Source organism: Phacochoerus africanus, chromosome 16, assembly GCF_016906955.1.
Source record: "Phacochoerus africanus isolate WHEZ1 chromosome 16, ROS_Pafr_v1, whole genome shotgun sequence".
NCBI lineage: Eukaryota > Metazoa > Chordata > Mammalia > Artiodactyla > Suidae > Phacochoerus > Phacochoerus africanus.
This window is the reverse complement of record NC_062559.1, coordinates 19,132,805-19,155,828: the sequence shown is the minus strand read 5'-3', so window position 1 is coordinate 19,155,828 and position 23,024 is coordinate 19,132,805. Positions and strand designations below refer to the sequence as shown.

The 23,024-nt window shown below is 46.4% G+C and overlaps 1 protein-coding gene across 3 annotated transcripts; it reads left to right on the top strand.

Moving 5' to 3' along the window:
• Positions 1–509: 509 nt before the first annotated feature.
• SMKR1 (small lysine rich protein 1) lies at positions 510–10,132 on the top strand. Of its 3 annotated transcripts, none has more exons than XM_047763660.1 (3): positions 510–662; positions 813–864; positions 9,479–10,132. In XM_047763660.1, the coding sequence occupies exons 2-3, from the start codon at positions 862–864 to the stop codon at positions 9,671–9,673; spliced, it is 198 nt and encodes a 65-aa protein (XP_047619616.1). In that variant the 5' UTR covers positions 510–662; positions 813–861; the 3' UTR covers positions 9,674–10,132. The 3 variants fall into 3 exon arrangements, 2 of the variants coding, with proteins under 2 accessions (XP_047619616.1, XP_047619615.1); XM_047763659.1 differs by having other exon boundaries at positions 510–739; XR_007132673.1 differs by lacking the exon at positions 813–864 and having other exon boundaries at positions 510–739; positions 9,479–9,591.
• The last annotated feature ends 12,892 nt before the right edge of the window (positions 10,133–23,024 follow it).

Below are 23,024 nucleotides of genomic sequence, written 5' to 3'. Positions count from 1 at the left end.
GTTAACCACTGCGCCACGACGGGAACTCTTTTTTTTTTTTTTTTTTAACAAGCTCTTTTACAAACATTTCCCCATGTTATTTTCACTTCGACTCTCAGAGGTTTTATCTCCTTTTCCAAAAAGGTCATGGAGTCTTCCGTAATTTTTCCAAGGCCAGCCAGTGAGGGGCCGAGCTCATACTCAGGGCCGAATCCTCCTATTCTAAGGCCAGCCTCATTCACCCGGGGCACCATCCGGACCTCGCCTTCGCCCATCTGTTCGCCCAAAGCCAGCGGGGTTCTGGGCACTCGCAACCTGGGTCGCCGTCGCGCGAGGTGAAATGACCCAGCCAGCGCCGCGCGACCAGAAGGGAACTGTGCCCGCTCTCAGGAAGGCGGGCGCAGGCTCGCCGGGCAGGCTGGGAGCCAGGCCCCGGTGTCCTGGCAACACGTAAACATCGCGCGGCCCCGCCCCCGCGGCGCGCACCGCCCAGAGCTTGTGAGCCCGCCCTCCCGCGACTTCCCGCCGGGAGCCCTAGGCCCCAAGGCGCTGTCGCACGGAGTCGCGCAGCCCGCTGCCTCTGTGTGGCGGGGATCCCAGCCCCGCGTGGCGGCCGCTGGTGGCTGGCTGCCCCCTCACCGCCTTGGGCTCCCGCGAGCTCCCAGACCTCCTCGGGCAGAAGGGTGAGAGCGGACTCGAGAAACGTGGCGAAGCCCCGGGCCCACGGCGGTTCGCTGGAGAGCGCGGTGGTGGCAGCCCGGTGAGCGGCAGGAATGGGCGCGGGGGCACAGCCCCCAGGCCTTGCGGAGAACTGGGGTCTCTCTCTATTTCAGGATTGGGAACCCATGCCACACTCACCTGCTCAACTGAGAAAGCATTACCATGGTAATTAATACACGTCTTATTTAAGCATCAGAGGTTCTGAGGCTCTTGTTAAATTAGTTTAATACCGTCTGCCTGGTAGAGGCACGCTTTACTAAGACTTGTTGCCCGCGCCACGAGATCGGCGCCTTCATCTCCTTGTGTTGAGTGGTGCCCAACCCGTGAAATGAACACTTTGGATAAAAATGAGGGGGAGAGGGTTTTCCTGAGTGGTCTGCGCCCGCCGCGGAAGAGCTCAGCAACCGCTGAATCAGGCTGAAAGCTTTTTTTGTGAGTGGGTTGGTTGAAGTCCCTCGGTTCTCTTGAGCAACTTTCACACCCAGAAAATGCCGGAACACCAGTTAACGCCAACAGCAGCCGGCCAGGAACTTAGCTTCTGCTGCCACCAGCCTTCTGTCACTTGTGGGATTCTTCTCTGTGGATTAAGGAAATAGACAATGAGCCCTGGTGCTGCGGGGAGTGCCCGCTCTAGACAATGATTATCCTTTCCAACCCCAGTTTGAGGAAGGGCTTTGGAGGAGAGCTTTTGTGCAGGGAATTCTTGCACTTTATGTCCAGGAAAGCCTGCAACATTCTTACTTCTATCTAAGCTCTAAGTCGTTGGCTCACAGACCCCCATCTTAAACCAGACCACACTGAAACGCCAAACCTCCGTTTCCAAATTCCCTCTGGACCTCTTTACCAGAGAGCCTTTTCAAACTGTGTTCAAATCCAGCTCATTCATTCTGCTGGCGGCAAACGCGAAAGCATTCCTGTGCCCCAGTCCTTGCGACCTGCCTCTCTCACTGTCACTGTTGGTCACGGCCTCCTTACTACCACTTGCCTGGATTCTGGCAGTAGCCTGCCATTGCTGGCCAAGGCCTGTCCAGCTCTTTCATCCTCCTCCTCTGCCAATTCTGTTACCCCAGAATGGCTGTGACCTTGTAGCACGCCCACCTTAGGGCCTTGTGGAACTAGACCCTGCTCTGCTTGAGCATAGTTCTGGGAGCCTCTGGTAAAAGGGCCTCAACCTCTTGAGCTTTATCTGCCATATTATCGTCTCTGCTTAAAAAACAAACAAACGCAACCAAAACCAAAACTACATCCCACATTCTTCTGGAAGCCTTCTGCCCCTGTCTCATCTCGAGGTATCCATCTGCTTAAAGACTGACCCACCTTTGATGCAACTTCTGTTCCCCTGTTGCTCCCTAAGTGCCCATAGCCCTCTGCACCTCTCTTATGGTGCTTTGCCTGTTTGGCTATGGAAAGCCTTACTCGTCACCTCCTTAGACCATAATATAGAAATGTAAGCCCATGTTCCTTCCAGTTAATCACCATGTAAAAGCACTAAATATCTCTTGATTAAATTGAGAGTTATTCCCAGTCCCTTCACATGGTTGACACTACCGTTACCTTTCAGAGGCCAGAGAACTGAAGCAGAATGATTTAATAAGTAAAGCCAGGAGTTCCCATTGTGGCTCAGTGGTTAACGAATCCGAATAGGAACCATGAGGTTGCAGGTTCGATCCCTGGCCTTGCTCAGTGGGTTAAGGATCTGGCGTTGCCATGAGCTGTGGTGTAGGTCGCAGACGCAGCTCAGATCCTGCATTGCTGTGGCTCTGGTGTAGGCCAGTGGCTACAGCTCTGATTCGACCCCTAGCCTGGGAACCTCCATATGCTGCGGGAGCGGCCCTAGAAAAGGCAAAAAGACAAATAAATAAATAAGTAAAGCCATTTGAGCTGATGTGTTCTCATGGCTCCTTGGATAAAGGCCATCCACCTTAGCTTACTAGGCCTGCAGGCCAGAGCTGTATCCTGCCTACCTTTCCAGCCTCAACTCCTCTCAATGGGCAGCCACGTTGATTTTGTTGTTAACTTGATTGGTTATTTACCTCACCTAGGGAGTTCCTGTTGTGGCTCAGTGGAAACGAATGTGACTAGCATCCATGAGGACACAGGTTTGATCCCTGGCCTTGCTCAGTGGGTTAAGGATCTGGCGTTGTTATGAGCTCTGGTGTAGGTCGGAGGCGTGGCTCAGATCCTTCATTTCTGTGGCTGTGGTGTAGGCCAGCAGCTACAGCTCCAGTTGACCCCTAGCCTGGGAACTGCCACATGCCACAGATGCAGCCCTAAAAAGACAAAAAATAAAAATAATTTAAAAATACTCTGCCTAGGAATTCCCTACCCCTCAGCCCACAGGCCATTCTTAAGGAACCCTTCTTCCATTATGTCTCAGACTAGGTCACTCCCCACCCATCCCATGTCATCATAATGCCACCTACCCTGGGCTCTCCTTCACAGCATAGTTGGTGAGTCAGGGTATTTGTGGCTTTCCCCCTCACTGGACTGTAAGTCACTTGAGGACAAGACCCCAGACCTGCTTTGCTCTCCATCTAATGGGGCATCATGCACAGGAAATATTTGTTAAGTATTTGTTGAATGAATGAAGGAGGCATCTTAAAATCCAGAAAAGGAGAAATCTACATTTGTTTTCCAAATCCTGTGTCTGCATTGCATCTGAGTCGCATTTTATTCACTCAGCATATTTTATTCATTCCTACAATGTGTCAGACATAGTTCTAGGTCATAGGAATTCAGGGAACACGGAGACGAAACTGATTTGTTTTCTGGTTAGGGAAACATACAAAAAATACTTAAATAACAACCAAAAAAATACTGTTAAATAGTGAAGAATGTTTGGGTGAGGACACAGAAAGTGACACTGCGGGGAAGGGTTGTCGGGAGACCATCTGCGCCTCCTCCCCCTTTCCTGGGACCGTCCCAGTTAATGTCTGTTGAAGTGTCTTGGTTTGGCCATAAATTACATGCTCACCCTAGTTATAGACCATACGCACGGTGTCTGGGAGGTTTTTCTGAAATGGTGTTTGAGCAGAGGCCAGCACAAAGATAAGAACAGATTACGCCCCCCTTGAAGGTCTGTAGGAAGAGAGGGGAGCAGGCTTGGCAAGTTTGGGAGCTAGATGAAGGCCAGTGCGGCTGGAGCCAAATTCGTTTTCATTAAGGAGTTTGGAGAGTTTTTTTGTTTTTTGTTTTCTTTTTCAGCAGCACCCTTGGCATATGGAAGTTCCCAGGCCAGGGCTTGAGTCTAAGCGACAGCTCTGACCTTCACCACCACTACAACAATGCTGGATTCTTAACTCACTGCACTGGGCCTGGCCCAGAATCTAACCGGTGCTGCCACAGAGAGAAACAGGATCATTATTAACCCACTGCACCATGGCAGGAACTCCAGGAGTTTGGAGGGTTTTAAGTCAGGAATTCTGTGTTCTAAGATCAGGAACAAGAGTTCCCATTGTGGCTCAGTGGAAACAAATCCGACTAGGAACCATGAGGTTGCAGGTTTGATCCCTGGCCTCGCTCAGTGGGTTAGGGATTTGGCATTGCCGTGAGCTGTGGTGTACGTTGCAGGCGTGGCTTGGATGCCCGGTTGTTGTGGCTGTGGTGTAGGCTGGTGGCTACAGCTCTAATTAGACCCCTAGCCTGGGAACCTCCGTATGCAGTTAGTGTTAGTGCGGCCCTAAAAAGCAAAAAAAAAGACCAGGAACAGTCAAGAGCTATGGGGCTGTGTTCAAATGACCCAACCAGCTCAGAAACTGAAATTTTTCATTCCCTTGTAATAACTTCTTAACAGATTTATTGAGGTATAATTGATATAACATTGTACATATTTAAAATGTACAGTTTGATAAGTTTGACATATGTATACTCCCATTAAACCATCACATTTAAGACATATGATTTGCAAATATTTTCTCCCAATCTGTGGCTTTACTTTTCATTCTCCTAACAATATCTTTTGAAGAGCAAAAGTTTTGTTTGTTTGAAATCATAATTTTAAAAAGTATATTTAGGCCTTTTTTTCTTTTTTCTTTTTTTTTTTTTTTGCTGTGCCTACAGTATGTGGAAGTTCCTAGGCCAGGGATTGAACTACGCCGCAGCAGTGACAACACTAGATCCTTGACCTGTGTCACAGAGAATTCCCCATAATTTTTTTTTTCTTTTTGCCTTTTCTTGAGCCACTCCCACGGCATATAGAGGTTCCCAGGCTAGTGGTCTAATCGGAGCTGTAGCCACCGACCTACGCCAGAGCCAAAGCAACACGGGATCCGAGCCGCATCTGCAGCCTACACCACAGCTCACGGCAATGCCAGATCCTTAACCCACTGAGTAAGGCCAGGGACCGAACCCGCAACCTCATGGTTCCTAGTCGGATTCGTTAACCACTGCGCCACAATGGGGACTCCCCCCATAATTTTTTAAATTGAAGTATAGTTGATTTACAATATCGTTGTACAGCAAAGTGATTCAGTTATACATACGCAGGTATATACATACACACACTCTCTTTAAAAATATTCTTTTCCATTATGGTTTATCATAGGACATTGAATATGGTTCTCTGTGCTCTACAGTAGGACTTTGTTTATCCATTCTATATATAATAGCTTACATATGCCAACCCCGACCTCCCACTCCTTCCCTCCTCCAACCCTCTCCCTCTTGGCAGCCACAAGTCTGTTCTCCTTGCCTGGAAGTCTGTTTCTGTTTTGTGGATAGGTTCATATGTGTCATATTTTAGATTTCACATATTAGTGATATCATATGGTATTTGTCTTTTGTTTTTGTTTTTTGTTTTGTCTTTTTGTCTTTTTAGGGCTGCACGTGTGGCATATGGAGGTTCCCAGGCTAGGGGTCCAATCAGAGCTATAGCCACTGGCCTATGCCATAGCCACAGCAACGCCAGATCCGAGCGGCATCTGTGACCTACACCACAGCTCACGGTAATGCTGGATCCTCAATCCACTGAGAGAGGCCAGGGATTGAACCTGCAGCCTCATGGTTCCTAGTCGAATTACTTTCTGCTGCACCACAATGGGAACTCCCGGTATTTGTCTTTCTGAAGAGAACAAGTTTTAATTTTAGTGGTGAATTTATCAATTTTTTCTTTTATAGACATCAGTTTAGATGTCATATCCAAGTCATCTTTGTCTAACCCAAGGTCACAATGATTTTCTCCTATATTTTCTTCTATAAATTTTATAGTTTGGAGTTTTATATTTAGGCCTGTGAGCCATTTTGAGTTAATTTTTGCATACGGTGCAAGTACGGATTGAAGTTCATATTTTTGCAAATGGATAGTCATTGTTCCAGCACCATTTATTGAAGATTGTCATTGCTTTGGCACTTTTGTTGGAAATCAGTTGAGGAGTTCCTGTTGTGGCTCAGCAGAAACAAACCTGACTATAGTATCCGTGAGGATGCAGGTTTGATACCTGGCTTCGCTCAGTGGGTTAAGGATCCCATGTTGCTGTGAGCTATGGTGTAGATCACAGATTCAGCTTGGATCCTGCATTGCTGTAGCTGTGGTGTAGTCCAGCAGCTGCAGCTCCTATTTGACCTCCAGCCTGAGAACTTTCATATGCTGTGGATGCGGCCATAAAAAGACCAAAAAAAAAAGAGAAAATCAGTTGAATCAGTTGTTTGTATATGTGTGGATCTATTTCTAGATTCTTCTGTTAATCTGTTTGTCTATCTTAACACCAAAGCTGTACTATCTGGATCCTGTAGCTTTGTAATAGTTCTTGAAATAGGTAGGTTAGTCTTTCAGCCTTTGTTCATCTTTTTTCAAAGTCCTTTGCATTTCCACATGAATTTTAGAAACTTCTATGAGAAGATGAGAACTTTGAAAAAAATGTCAAACTTCTATCTTATATCCTTTGAATTTCCATATGAATTTTAGAACCAGTTTGCCAATTTCTACAAAAAGATGAGAACTTTGAATAAAAATGTCCAAATTTTGTGTGAATCTTAGTTCTCAAACCATTTTGGAGATTAAAACATGTACTTTTAGACTTCCCTTGCGGTGCAGCAGGCTAAGGATCTGGCATTGTCACTGCAGAGGCTTGGATTGCTACTGTGGCTTGGGTTCAATCCTCAGCCCAGGAACTTCCACATGCCATGGGCATGGCTAAAAAAAATAATTAAAAAAATACACATAAATAAACACATAACTTTTTTTTTGCAATTGTTTCAGGTAAGTCAAGTGTGTTTGACATGCAAAAAAAAGTATGAAATCAGAAAGGAGGCCAAGACTCAAAATTATTAAAGAGCTTGTGGAAGTATACATCCCACACCCCAAGGGGATGCTTTATCAGGAGATGCAGTTATCATACGGGGCTCCATGTTGTTTCTCTTCATTTGGATTTCCTCACGGAAACCAGGCCACTATGTTGCAAGATACATCTCATCTTCATTCCTGGGTTTAATATCTAGGAACAAGTCCTCCACTTCACTCGAAAATGTATTATAGCATTTTTGTTTTGTTTGCTTTTCTAGGGCTGCAGGTGTGGCATATGGCAGTTCCTAAGCTAGGGGTCAAATTGGAGCTACAACTGCCATCCTCTGCCACAGTCAGAGCAACACCAGATCCACTGTGTCTGCGACCTACCCCACAGGTCATGGCAACACCAGATCCTTAACCCACCGAGCAAGGCCAGGGATCGAACCCGCATCCTCATGGATGCTAGTCGGGTTCATTACCACTGAGCCACAATGGGAACTCTTTTTTTAGTGTTTTTAATGCATCAACTGTTTCTCTTTGTTTATCTTGGGACATTTTTAAAGTGAGGTGCTATGACAGGACATCTATTTTACACAAACATTTAGCCCTCACAGGCGTCCTTGCTAACTTAACACATTCTTCCTTTCCCTTGCCTAGAGGAGACACTTTCTAAATAATACATTTCCATCTGTTACTTTCTGTATATGTGAGTCATAAGGCACAGAGAATTCCACTCAGCTTTGTGTAGCTTTAGTAAAACTTTAGAGATAGTTTATTTGCAGGCTCGGATAGTATCCATTACTTTGCCCACAGGGGGTTAACCTGGCAGTGTGGTTGTGGCAAGAGCACAGGTGCTGAGCCTGGTGGATGCTGGTTTGCACTGTGACTCAGCCTCTGCTTCTCCTTTTTTCTTTTTTCTTTTTTTTTTTTAAGGGCCGCACCTGCAGCATATGGAGGTTCCCAGGCTAGGGGTCAAATTGGAGCCACAGCTGCTGGCCACAGCCAAAGCCATGCGGGATCCTAGCTGTGTCTGCCACCTTACCACAGCTCACGGCAAAGCTGAATCCTTAACCCATTGAGGGAGGCCAGGGATGGAACGCGCATCCTCATGGATCCAGGAATCCAACCTGCATCCTCGTGGGTCCTAGTCAGATTCATTAACCACTGAGCTATGAAGGGAACTCCCTGCTTCTCCATTTTTAAGACAAGAATAATACCTCCCTCCCTCGAAACACAGCTCTGAGAATTAGCTGTAATAAAGGTGATGGCAACATCCTTTAATGAGTGCTTCCTTCATGTCAGACATTGGCTAACTGCCTTATATCCATGTCTCACTTAATCCTGGTGACTGCTTAATGATGTAGAGACAATCACATAACACGTGTAAGAATATATATCTGGGAGTTCCCATCGTGGCTCAGTGGTTAACAAATCCGACTAGGAACCATGAGGTTGTGGGTTTGATCCCTGGCCTTGCTCAGTGGGTTAGGGATCTGGTGTTGCCCTGAGCTGTGGTGTAGTTTGCAGACACAGCTGGGATCCCACGTTGCTGTGGCTGTGGTGTAGGCCAGCGGCTACAGCTCCAATTGGACCCCTAGCCTGGGAATCTCCATATGCCTCGGGAACGGCCCAAGAAATGGCAAAAAGACAAGGAAAAAAAAAAGAATATATATCTGATCCTGATTATATGTTTCATTCTTATTAGGAAAATTTCCAAACATGCACAAAAATAGAATCGTAAGATGAATCCTCATGTAGCCATATCTCAAATTCAGAAATTACTAGCATTTTGCTACCTTTTCTTCATCTAGCCTTTATTTTGGGGGTGGGTTGGGAAGAGGAGTTCAGGGTTTTTTTGTTTTTGTTTTTTGTTTTTGTTTTTTGTCTTTTTGCCATTTCTTGGGCCGCTCCCGCAGCATATGGAGGTTCCCAGGCTAGGGGTCGAATCAGAGCTGTAGCTGCCGGCCTATGCCAGAGTCACAGCAACGCAGGATCCGAGCCGCGTCTGCGACCTACACCACAGCTCATGGCAACGCCAGATCTTTAACCCACTGAGGAAGGCCAGGGATCGAACCCGCAACCCCATGGTTCCTAGTCGGATTCGTTAACCACTGAGCCATGACGGGAACTCCGGAGTACAGTATTTTAAAGCAAATCTCAGGCCTTCTTTCATTTCATTCCTACAGATTTTAGTGTGCATCTCAGAAACCTGTGAACATTTTCTGCCGTGACCCAGTACCATTGATTTTCAGACCTAATAGAATTAATAATTCCTTGATATTGTCAAATCTCCTCAATTGCCTAAAAAATGCCTTTTTAGGGCTTGTTTGTCTAATCAATGCAAGCAAGATCCACACAGGTGCATTTGGTTGGGTCTCTTAATCTGGGGGGCTTGACAGGCATTAGATTGCATGACCTCTATTCCCACTCCACACAGAAGTTTTTGTTTCCTTTTAGGAATTTTTTTTCCTAAAATTCAGTAGGAAATGTTGAAAATTATATATGTCAAGGTTATAACAACTAATTTTTGTCCCTTACATGTTCTTGTCTTAAAAGCCAGGTAAAGGGAAGAGAAAGGGCCAGGGCCGGTCCCACCGGAAGAAGCCGAAGAAACCGGAAGTGGACATCCTAAGCCCGGCGGCCATGCTGAACCTCCAGTACATCGCGCACAACGCCGCCCACTGCCTGTACCTGCGCGGCTTCCGCTGGCCGGGCGCCACCAAGTCCAAGAAGGGGAAGAACAAGATTTAGGAGAGAACTTGGGGACGAGAGATCAGGGTAGTAACTACATTGCAAGCAAAAATAGACTTTACTCAAGACAAGTTGAGACGCAAGCTAAGTGTGCTTTTCTGTGGTCATTAGTGATAAACACGTTTCACTTCCTCAGCTAAACGCGGGTACGGTGAGCCGCTTTGGTTTTTCAGAAGTTAAGAGGGGGAAAAAAGTGAGTAATCCCCACACAGTGTGGTGGAATTGGTAGGACTTTAAAAAATTATTAGAATTCTGGGTCAGAATTAAACTGCACTCTCCAAAGGCAGTTCCTAGCTTGCCTGAGTTTTTTTTTTGGGGGGGGGGGGGTTCCCTGCCAAAAAGGGTACATATTTAGAGAATATATGGAAAAGCACAGGATTTGCTTATGAACATCCCTTTTGGGGGCACAGTTCCATTTCCTTGTCTTTTTCAGGAAAAATTAAATTTTTTTTTCTTTAACTTTCTTATCAGTGATCTGACTCTTGTCTGATTTGAATGAGCCACAGACACCAGGGAGACCAGGCTTGTCAATCCTGCTCTGACCTTCTTGCCTGGGCTCAGATGAGCTGATGGAGTCAGTGGTTGGGGAGAAGAGGGCAGGTCAGCCTGCGTTCCTTTTTCCTTCACCCGTCTTTTTCTCTACACTTACGTTTTCTTCCCACCTTCTGCAGCCTTTCTTTTGAACTTGGCTGACTCCGAGTTACAGAGTTGGTGCTAAAAATTTGCCTTGGGACTTTGGCTGATATTCCTGGATCTCCCCAGCCTGCGTGGAGACACTTAAGAGAGAAAACTGCCTACAAGCCCCAAATGAGAAACTTGGAAGGAGGTGCATTTTTTAAGTGTAAGCACCACCTCTGAATAACCTGGCCTCCCATCCCTGCCTCCTGCCACCTTCTTGGCACGTTTGCCACTTCCCCCGGTGCTGACACCTGCACTGTTGTCTCCATTCACAGTTCTGAGCTCAAAGCTGATTCCTCAAGGCAGCACCGGTCCAGAGATGATCCAGTTTGTTTGAATTGCTTATCATGATGTCACCGGCTGCCTTTTGAGGACCTCAGTGGTTCACAAAGCTTGCTAAGGAAGGCTGCAACCCAGGGCTCAGGATTTCATAAATATCAGAGAAAAAGGGCAACCCCATGAATCTCTGTATCAGAGAAGCAAGGTGCTGGGAACGTACTTGAGTTTGCCGGCAATGACACACATCTGGCTGTACCGTCTGTGTGGATTCAGTGTAGCCATTACCTAGTCACCAGAGGAGCTGTTGCTCAGCTAGCTCAGGTGAAGATGGGTGCTCCTCTTAACCTGAAAGGGGCCATTTTTGTTCTGTCTACAGGCCTGGGAAACAGGGCCACCTTTCCACTCAGCTAAGTCTGCTGGGCTGGACCTGAGCAGTTTCTGTTTGTGGACGCACCAACTCTGTTCCAGTCTTTCTCCAAACTGCATGCACCACGGTCACCCAAGGACTTGTCAGAGCACAGATTGCTGGGCCCTACCTGGAAGGATGGGTGGAGTTTGAGAATTTGCGTTTCCGCTAAACTCCTAGCTTGTTCTGCTGCTGGACCAGACCTGTGGAAAAGCTCTAGTTCATGCTGCCTCATCAGATGCTAAAAGGCTTGACAAACCTCTGAACTCGTAGGATGTCTAAAGCCCTCTTCTGCCTGGCTTGGGTTCAGGAGCCCATGTCTGAGCAGGTATGTTTATTGGAACGCTGGGGAGATGGCACCTGCAGAGCTGGCTGCTGATCTTGTCAGCACAGATAACACCACTGAGGGGACGGCAGGCCTTCTGGTCATCAGACTTTTACAAGCTTAGGAGATCATCTGGAGGTGGAAATGCCTTCTTTAGAGATGGGTAAGTGATGAGTGGAAAGGGTTGTAAGCATCAGAATAGAGGAAGCACTGATCTGATTGGATGGGGCACTGTGTGCTTGGGTTTCCACCCAGTTTTTAGCAGAATGGCTGAGGGCTGTTTCAGTATTGTGCTCTTTGGAAGGCTGGGGCTCTGAGGAGCCATTAGGAATTTTGAATTAAAGAGCTGTGGGGGTGTTATAGTATATGACCTGATCTATCACACACAAGTCATATAAAAGTTGTGACATTTTACTTTGAGAGGAATTCAGTTTTTTGGTGAAATATTCCATTTAAAACTTTCTTCAGGAAGTGTGGTGTAGTAAGTTAAGGATCTGGTGCTACTGCGGCTGTGGCACAGGCTGCAGCTGCAGAGCAGGTTCAGTCCCTGGCCCGGGAACTTCCACATGCCATGAGTGGGGCCAAAAAAAACCAAAAAACCAAAAACAAAAAACAAACAAAAAAACAAACCCTAAAGGAAAGGAAAAAGCCCACAACTTTCTTCAACAAAAGTATCTCATTTTAACAATGTATTGAGCATCTCCTATGCTGAGCACTGGGAAGATAAGACAGGGTTCCTACCCTTTAGGCGCTTCCAGCCTCATGAAAGAGGCTGATGCCTGGGTTCCATCACAAGGGAGGGAAGATGTGTTTATTATATTGTGTTATACTATATTATATTATATTACTCTTCCACAGCAGTAACCAGATCCACAGCAGTGATAAATCTGGATCCTTAACCCACTGAACAACCAGGGAACTCTCTATTTCAATGTTTTTTTTTTTTCTTTTTATGGCTGCACGTGTAGCATATAGAAGTTCCCAGGCTGGGGGTAGAATCAGAGCTGCAGCTGCCAGCCTACACCACAGCAATGTCTGCTACCTACATTTGCAGCAACGCCGAATCCTTAACCCACTCGGAGTTAAGGATTGAGGCCAGGAATCAAACGTGCATCCTCACAGACTCTATGTCAGGTTTTAAACCTGCTGAGCACAATGGGAACTGCTCTATTTCAGTGGAGATAGCACACATTCATTGTACGGTTTATGAAGGTGACTAAGAGGAAGGTGGGACTGCCTCTGTAGGGTACCAGGGGGGCCTCTGATGATCACATAGATCCTTGATTTCTGCTGGTTTTATTTCCCTAAACCCAAATTGGCCAGGATCCTGATCCTTCCTGTGGGTGAGGATTCAAAGGGGTGTGTGTGAAGGGAGCCACAGTGGCCAAGTCCACACGCTGGCCACACGCTGGCCACACGCGGTCCCTGGGAGGCGAGTCTCCTCACTGTGAGAAAGTTCTGTTCAAGGGTGAGGGAGGAGGCAGAGTGCCATGAACAGCGACCACAGGAACAGGCAACGTGTCCATGGCGGGGGAGGAAGATTTGACAGTGCGTGTGGGTAGAGGACATTTTTTAGAATGGAAGTGCCCCTTGCAAAGTTGCTGACATAATTAAAAAGGAAGCCAATAACACATGTTGTCAAAGATGTAGAGAAAATTCAACCCTTGTCTGTTGCTGGCAGAAATGTAAAATGGTGCAGCTGCTATAGAAAGCAGTTTGGCAGTTCCTTAAAATGTTATAAGTAGAGGTTTTTGAGGTTTTTTGTTTTTTGGGTTTTTTGTTTGTTTGTTTTTGCTTTTTAGGGCCCCACTTGCGGCGTATGGAGGTTCCCAGGCTAGGGGTCCAATTGGAGCTACAGCTGCCGGCCTACACCACAGCCACAGCAGCGAGGGATCCGAGCTGCGTCTGTGATCTACACCATAGCTCACGGCAATGCCAGATCCTTAACCCACTGAACAAGGCCAGGGATCGAACCCGCAACCTCATGGTTCCTAGTTGGATTTGTTTCTGCTGCACCATGACAGGAACTCCAAGGTTTTTGTTTTTTAAAATTGTATTGATGTGTAGTTGATTTGCAAGTTTGTGATCATTTCTGCTGTACAACAAAGTGATGCAGTCACACACATCCGTTCTCCTTCAGATTATTCTCCCACATGCATCATCACAGGATATTGGGTAGAGGTCTCTGTGCTATATAGCCAGTCCCAATTGTTCCATCCACCTCAGTGTGTACAAGCTGAGTTACCATAAGCCATATACTCAGCAATTCCACTCCTACATATAAGCTCAAGAGAATTGAAAATACATTCACACAAAAACTTGAGTATGAACAGTCATAGCAGCATTATTTATCATAGACCCAAAGTGAAAACAACCCAAATGTCCATGAACAATGGCTAGACAAAATGTGATCCTTCCACACAGTGGAATATCACTTGACCATTAAAAGGAATGATGTTCTGAAACCTGCCTTAGCATGGATACACTTTGAAATCATTGTGCTACGTGAGATACACCAGACATAGAAGGCCACATCTTATGTAATGACCTCTGTATGAACTGTCTTGAATAGGCAGATCCCTAGAGACAGAGAATAGATAAGTCGTTCTCGGGGGTGAAGGAAATAGGAGGTGACTGCTAATGGGTCAGAGTTCCTCTTTGAGGCGAGAAGAGTGTTTTGGAATTGATAGTGGTGACAGTTGCACAACCTTGTGAATATATTAAAAACTGCTGAATTAGTTGAAAATGGTGAATTCTCTGGTATGTGAGTTATATCTCATTTTAACAAGCTGATGACAGCCAGCTAGCAAAGGTCCAGAAAGCCTGGGAGATAAGGGAGGTGAGGGTGACCAGATGTCACAGCAGGTGCCTTTCCTCCAACCTCTTTTTATTCTTTGTTTCATGCTTCATCAGCATGTTTCCAGCAGCCTCATCTGGCAGGCACTGAGCTTGGGGCTAGAAGGGGCACCCCAGTTCTAGTCTCAGCCTCGTCCCCTTTCACCGGGAATTGGAGGCTCTCAAGACTGAATAGTTCTCTTCCACCTTCTGCATCCGTCCACCCTCACTCGGTCTTTGGGGAAGACTGCATGTTTGGAATTACTTCCTCTTGGCTTCTGTATTCCTTCTCTTCCATTTTTAGGTGTAGAGCTTACTTAATTGATTATCTCTTTTATTAATAACATACACAGGGAACCTCTGCAAAAACAAATGTCACAAAGAAGGTAATTAGATTCACCCCTATTAACCCTTCTGGCGATAAGCTCTGCCAACATGTTGGCATGTTTGGTGTAGTCTTGGGCTTTTTCCTATGCGGTAATATGAATATATTTCCATATGTGGGAGAGTGTATATTTTTATTTTAGGGCAAGTCTTTCTCCTGTACTTTCAAGCTTTCCCTCTCTGCCAGCTCCTTTCCCTCCATCTCAAAAAGGAAGGACTTCCCCCCACCCAATCTTAAGAAGCAAGGGTGGGGCTCCCTGAAGTCTGGGGCAGGGTTTGAAGGAGATACCTGAAGCTGTAAGACAGGCACAGTCATTCAGTCATTTGATGAATGTTTAAAGAGGACCTTTTGGGAGTTCCCGTTGTGGCTCAGCGGAAATGAATCCGACTGGGAACCCTGAGGTTTTGGGTTCCATCCCTGGCCTCGCTCAGTGGGTTAAGGATCCGGTGTTGCCATGAGCTGTGGTGTAGGTCGCAGACATGGCTCGAATCTAGCATTGCTGTGGCTGTGTTGTAGGCCGGCGGCTACAGATCTGATTAGACCCCTAGGCTGGGAACCTCCCTATGCCGCAAGTGTGGCCCTCAAAAGACAAAAAGACAATAAAATAAAATAAAGAGGACCTTTTGTGTGCCAGGCATGGGGGTGAGGGGTGACACCAATTGGCCCATCTGACGTGCAGTCTGTGACGGCCCTCAGCCTTGAGCTGGACAGAGTGAGTGATCGCTAGTTGGGGCTCTGACAACGGCACCAGCACTGTCCCACAGAATTTCCTGCAGTGATGGGAATCTTCTACATTCATGATGTTCAGTACCATCCCCACATCCACATATGCGTGTGGCTCTTGAGTGCGGGAAATGTGGCCAGTGGGTTTTCATTTGATTTATCTGTAATTCACTTAAATTTAAATGGCCTCGTGTAACCAGTGGCCATTGGGTCGGATGACAGAGAATTACCTATGGAGGGATTTGACCTAGTGGAGCAGGGAGAGAAGGACAAGTAGATGTTACCAAGGAAGTGATGCTGGAGTTGAGATTGGAAAAGGAGGAAGTGTCAGGAAGGGCTGGTGAAGTCCTAGCAATTGTGTCTTCTGGCTGTTGCATTTTTTCTTAAGGCCCTACAAAACCTGGATCTGCCCCAGGAAGGTGTTAACTAGGACTGAATTAGTTAGGGGGGAGCATGGCAGGTCACAGGAGCTGAACAAGGGCACAGAGATGGGGAGGCACAAGGTGAGAACCTACGGGTTGGGCAGGACCCTTGGGGGACCCCAGGGCTCAGGATGGAGCCAGGGAGCTCAGAGGCCGGCGGCAGCCCTTACTCCTGCGCCTCTGTTGTGCCTTCACCAGCTGATGACGCTTGTCCCCTGCTGCTCCGCTCAGCTTTTCACTGTGTCCTAAGTTCTGCTTAGACCTGGTATCTGCTTTTCTGCAACCTCAGCTTGTCATGGTCCCCATGACTCCAGCTCTTTCTATGCTTCCTCCTCAGTCAGCTTCCCAAATGCCTCGTTCTCAAGTCCACAGGAGAGAGAATTGAGAGACCCACCTCGTCCTGCCGCGGCCCAGGAACTCCAGCTGGTCTGGCCTCGGTGCCTGAGGATGCTGGTCAGGTGCCATAAGCAGGGACACGCAGGATGACTCTTCATAGCGGGGCTGGTGGTGCAGTGCAGTGGGTAGCACTGCCTTCTTTCTTTCTCTCCAGCTGTAATCCATCCCTTTATAGACAAGATCCTGGAAGGAATCGGCTTACACTTTTTCCTTCTCTTCCTTACCTTTCTGTCATATATTTTTCCTCTCTCACTCTTTTTTTTACATCAACTTTGTATTTTTTTAAATGTCAATCTTACCAAAAGGTTGAAAGTAAGTGCAGTGACACCTAGGCCTTTACCTAGACCAGAGCTCTCAGCCTTGGCACCATTCACATTTTGGCCTGCTGGATGATTTTTGGTTTTGGAAGCCTGTCCTGTGCATTGTGTGGGATTTTAGCAGCATCTGTGGTCTCTACCTACCAGATACTGGTAGCACCCTTTCAAATGAGACAACCAAAAATGTCTCCAGACATCACCAAATCTGGGAGGCAAAGTCATCCCTAGTTGAGAAAAATTAACCTAGATTCAGGAACTAACATTTGCACACAGTATGTGTATATGTGAATGTATGTATAGACATACATGTGCATGTGTAATAAATTGTATTTATTACATAATGTATAATACAAATACATGTAAGCATACATATATATATATGTGCATATATATTTCTTATATACAGATAATCAGAGTGACTAACCAAATGTGGCAAAGTGTTAAGTTGTGGATCTCAGGGTTCCTGTTGTGGCTCAGCGAGTTGCAAACTCAACTAGTATCCATGAGGATGTGGGTTCGATCCCTGGCCTTGTTCAGTGGGTTATGGATCCCACGTTGCTGTGGCTGTGGTGTAGGCTGGCAGCTGCAGCTCTGATTTGACCCCTAGCCTGGGAACTACCATATGCCGTGGGTGTGGCCCTAAAAAGACCAAAAAAAAAAAAAAGTTGTGGATCTCTATATAATACATATGCATATTATACATATAATGTGTATTTATGTGTTTTACATACGTAGAAAGCAAATGTGACAAAATGTTAAAATATGTATGTGTATACCTACAGTAAGTGTGTATATATACACAGTTTATATATACATATACATGTGTATATATATATATACTTTATATACATATATATATATATGCACTTTTCTTTCCTGAACCTTTTTTTTTGTTTTTTTGGGGGTTTTTTTAGGGCCAAACTTGTGGCATATGGAAGTTCCCAGACTAGGGGTTGAATCAGAGCTGCAGCTGCTGGCCTACAACATAGCCTCCAAGCCTCGTGTTTAACCTACACCACAGCTTACCATAATGCTTGATCCTTAACCCATTGAGCGAGGCCAGGGATTGAACCTGAATCCTCATGGATAGTAGTTGGGTTTGTAACCCACTGAGCCACAATAGGGACTCCCTCCTGAAACGTCTTAAAGCAAGTCACATATATTATTATTCTTCACTCGTAAATACTTTAGCTGCTGAGAATAAGGACATTTTCATTTATAACCACAATAGGATTATCATGGTCAAAAAATTGACTTCAATTCAGTATAATTTTATAGTCGTTACTCATTTTCTCCTAATGAATTTTTTCCCAGTGAGCTAGATTATTTTTTGACCAGTGATTTAATCAAGGATCACACATTGTGTTTAGCCACTGTGTTTTTGTGGTCTCCATTAATCTGAAACAGTTTCCTCCTTTGCAGGGCGGGGGAATTTTTTTTTTTTTTTTTTTTTTTTTTTGCATTTTTAGGGCCACATGTGTGGCATATGGAAGTTCCTAGGCTAGGGGTCAAATTGGAGGTGCAGCTGTAGTCCTACTCCACAGCTCATGGCAACACAGGATACTTAACCCACTGAGTGAGGCCAGGGATCAAACCCACATCCTCATGGATCCTAGTCAGGTTTGTTACCACTGAGCCGCAATGGAAACTCCCATGTTGACATTTTTTTAAGTCTAGCGGCAATTGTTTTGTTGAATGTCCTCTTTTAATCCATTACATTCAACTTCTGCCTCCACTGCTCCAGTGAAATTGCTTGATAACTGTCATTGTTGCATTAATTCTACAATTCTACAGATTGCAAACTAGGAGTTCCCGTTGTGGCTCAGTGGTTAACGAATCTGACCAGGAACCATGAGGTTGCAGGTTTGATCCCTGGCCTTGCTCAGTGGGTTAAGGATCCGGTGTTGCCGTGAGCTATGGTGTAGGTTGCAGACACGGCTCAGATCCCGCATCGCTGTGGCTCTGGCATAGGCGGGTGGCTACAGCTCCAATTTGACCCCTAGCCTGGGAACTCCATATGCCGTGGGTGCGGCCCTAGAGAAGGCAAAAAAAGATTGCAAACCATACCATTATTTTATGTACCACTAAGAATGAGGTGGGAGGGGCTCACCTCAAATTAACAATGAAGTACCATTGGTTATATGATACATTGTGTTCAAATGTGAAAAAAAATATGTCTCTGAATGAATGGAATTTGGTAATTGCCAAAGCCAGTGTCCTGTTTGCCGTCCACTCCCTTCTTCTCAAGTCTCTTCTCTCTGGGCTTCCTTGACACCATCCCTCTTGGCTCTCCTAGCTCAGCCTGTGCTTCCACATCTGGTTTTCGTTTTTGTTTTTTGTGGTTTTTTTGTTTGTTTTTCTAGGGCTGCACCTGCAGCATGTGGAGCTTCCTAGGCTAGGGGTCCAATCGGAGGTGTAGCTGCTGGCCTACACCACAGCCACAAACAACGTGGGATCTGAGCCACATCTGTGACCTATACCACAGCTCATGACAACGCCGGATCCTTAACCCACTGAGCAAGGCCAGGGATTGAACCTGCGTCCTCATGATACTGGTCAGATTCGTTTCCCTTGAGCCACTTCGGGAACTCCCCATATCTGTTTTATTTCTCCTCTTCCTATGGTCTCTGTTTATATGCTGGTTCTCCCCTTGCGCCCCACTTTGGCTATGCTCTCTACCACTTCCACTTCCTTCCCACCCCTACTCTCCCACCCTCCCTGACTGCACCAAGGTTGGGCACCTGGCTGTAAAACATGAGCGAAGTGAATCACACCTTCTCTCTGGGGGACGTGAGGCGGCCATGGAAAATTCAGGGAGATGCCCTGCAGGCACTCGGGAGTCAGGAGTCAGGGACCAGGGCTCCCTAGAGAGCTGTTGGTCGGGGTTGTAGGTTTAGAGGTACTCCAACGCAAGCTCATGGTTGGGGCCAAGAGCTCGTCAGGGTAGTGCAAAGAAAGGAGCACCGAGTTAGGAAGCTTGCGGACAGCCTCCTTTGATTTAGGGGTAGAAGGAAGAAAAAACTGTCACAGGTGGAGGAGGAGAGCAAGAGCCTGGAAGAAAGGGAGTCTGGGGGGAGCTGCACGCAGCAGCTGTCCGGGAGGATGAGGAAGGGAAGAGGGACCACGATCTGCTGGACAGGGGGCCCTCTTGGTCTCAGGCTCCTTGATAAACAGGAGTTGAGAGTAAACGTAGAAAGGAGGAACAGAGGCCTCCGCGGCGCGCACACCGTAACCGTACCCACGTGCTGTCACAATCCGAGTCTGCGCCCCGCCACGCTGCGCACCTCCTCTTCGCCCCCTGGTGGTGGGAGGATGCAGCCTGCGTCCCTGAGCTGCGACAGCCGGGGCGATGCCACCTGCTTTGAAGCCTGCAGTGGCCAGAGGCTCCTGGAGGCAGGCTCCACATGCAGGCAAAGCCTCCGCTGCTGGGTTTGGGGGCTGTGTTGTGTTTTGTCTTGCGGATCAGGGCCAACTAAGGATTGATTTTTCTCCACACCTGACATTTCTTATCACACAAAAAAATCTGAGTTGGCTGCTGCTCTTTAAAAATACAGTTAAGGAAGTTCCTAGTGGTCTGGTGGTTAGGACTCAGCGCTTTCACTGCTGCAGCTAGGGTTCAATCCCTGGTCTGGGAACTGATCCTGCGTCAGGCTGCTGCATGTCTCTGCCAAAAAAAAAAAAAAGAGAGAGAGAGAGAAAAAAAAAATGCAGTTAGGATCACCTTACTCTTTTCCTCCGAACATTCCTTTGGTTTTGGGTTAAGGCCAAACTTCCCACTGTGGCCCAAAGCCAGGCCCCTGCCTGCCTCCCGGCCTCCTGGCATCCCAGCACTTCTCCATTCTGTTCTCAGCATCCCTGCTGCTCAAGTTCCCTTCTGCCTCAGGGATTTTGCTCCTGCTGTTCCCTCTGCCTGGAACACTGTTCTCCCTTTCAGCCGGCTAACTCCTCATCAGCCTTTAGGTGCAAGCTTTATATCTCCCAGGAGAAGTCTCCCTGCCCTGGGGCCAAATTAGGTCTTTTGTTGTACAGTCTTCAGGGCCCTGTGCTTCTCCATGCTTTGACGATTGAACAGCTAATTGTACAGTTCGTTGTTTAATGGTTGTCTTCCTTGCTAGAAAGTAGCTCTCTGATAGCAGGGCTTGGTGGCTTATTGACCGCTTTCTTGTTCCCAGCTATACCAACAGCACCTTGGCACATAAACATTTGTTGAAGGATTTTTGTAACAAGCTAATTATGCTACAGTAGCAAATAAATTCCTGATCACAGTGGCTTAAAACAACAAAGGTTTCTTATTAAGGCTGCAGTTCATGAAGGGCTGTCCCAAAGGTTTTTCTTTCTCCTTCAGGCTCTGTATCCATTGAGGGTAGCCTGGGGGTCTGCTCATGTCATCCTCATTCAGGGACCCAGACTTATGCAGCAGCCACCAAGTAAAATGTCACAGGTTGCTGGGCAGCAGGAAGGAAAGAAGGAAGTGGAAATAGCACACGGACCCTTAAAGTTTTCCCTGGAAATGACACAAGTCACTTCTCTCACTTTATTGGCCAAAGAAAGTCACATGGCCACACCTACCTTTGAGGGAGTGGGGAAACACAATGCCCAATGCACCCCAGAGGAAGACCAGAAATATTTGCTGGACAGCACTAGTAGCTATTGTATTAGTATGTTACTTTGGTAATAAGTCAAAAGGACCCACAAGCAGTTAAAAAGGAGACAAGGCTGAGAAACAAGTGGTATAGGAGTTTCCAGCTAAAGAAGAAATGTATCCTCAAATGCGGCATCTGTGCGCTCAGGTTTTGTTTACTGAGCCACCTGTAGAGGTATCCAAAGCCGTGAGGATACCTGAGTAAGCAAAATTCAGTTCAAAACTCTTCCTGTCTCTGATCTCATTTTCTTCTGTACCTCCAGCTTCTAGGGAAATGATTCAAATAAGATGACTTCTTAAATAATTTATTTTGATTAATGTTTAAATTTATCAAAGTGAAATTCATAATCCACAAATTACATTTGCATTGAGACTGTGTGCTTCTTGATTTCCTACGTAAAAAGGAAAGTGAGGTTTTTTCCATTGCAAAAAATCCTCCAACCTTTTTTGTTTTTTATTTTGGCCATGGCATGTTTGATGTGGGATCTCAGTTCCCAGTCTGGGGTCTGAACCCAGGCCGCAATGGTGAAAGTGCTGAGTCCTAACCATCAGGCCACCAGGCTTCTTCTTTTTTTTTTTTTTTTGTAGTTGTTGTTCAAAGGAAGAACAACAAGAGAAGAAGCCCAGGAAGTGTGAGCTCTGTGCTGTCTTCTTCCCTGGCTTCCCAGGGCCCTGGAGCTGTAGCGATGACCCATCCTAGGAATCCTCTCTGCCACCTGTGGCTACCACCAGGGCAGGTTCTGGCCCTCAAAAGCAGTGTTACCACAATGGAATACTACTCAGCCATAAAAAAGAATGACATAATGCCATTTGCAGCAACATGGATGGAGCTAGAGAATCTCATACTGAGTGAAATGAACCAGAAAGACAAAGACAAATACCATATGATATCACTTATAACTGGAATCTAATATCCAGCACAAATGAACATCTCCTCAGAAAAGAAAATCATGGACTTGGAGAAGAGACTTGTGGCTGCCTGATGGGAGGGGGAGGGAGTGGGAGGGATCGGGAGTTTGGGCTTATCAGACACAACTTAGAATAGATTTACAAGGAGATCCTGCTGAATAGCATTGAGAACTTTGTCTAGATACTCATGTTGCAACAGAAGAAAGGCTGGGGGGAAAATGTAATTGTAATGTATACATGTAAGGATAACCTGACCCCCCTTGCTGTACAGTGGGAAAAAAATAATAATAAATAATTAAATTTGTTGGGGAAAAAAAAAAAAAGCAGTGTTACCAAAGTTGGTCTCCTGGTAGGTTTTTTCCAGCTTCCCTTCTCCTTCCATGGCTGCAGTAACGTCTGTCCACTCTGCCACGTGACAGCCTTTCACACCCTCGGAGACAGCTCCTTGTGAAGAGGAACACCTGGCCAAACACCCAGTCCCTCTGACCATTTTAACTTGACCTGTCTTCGTCACCCTCTCCTGGAGGCTCCTCCATTGCCCTGTCATTAAGAGAGGGCATCCACATTTCACAGCCCAGTGGAACTGGGCCCTCCTAAAATCTGGACATAGGCCATCCTTCCAGGCCAAGCTGACATGAGGCTTTTGGAATAGATTCGTTTTCCATTTAAATAGCTCAAGGCATGGTGCTGTCACTGTGGAAAACAGTTTGGCAGTTTCTCAAAAAGTTAAACATAGAATTACCATATGATCCAGCAATTCTACGTCTAGGTATGTGCCCAAAAGAATTGAAAGCAGGAAGCCAGTCAGATCTTTGACTCCCATGTTCATAGCAGCATTATTCACAGTGACCAAAAGATGGAAACAACCCAGTGTCCGTCAACAGATGAGTGGATGGACAACTTGTGGTCCACACATACAATGGACTATTGGCCTGAAAAAGGAATGAAATGCTAACATTTGCAACAATGTGGATGAACCTCGAAGACCTTATGCTAAATGAAATAAGTCAGACGCAAGAGGACAAATACTGCAT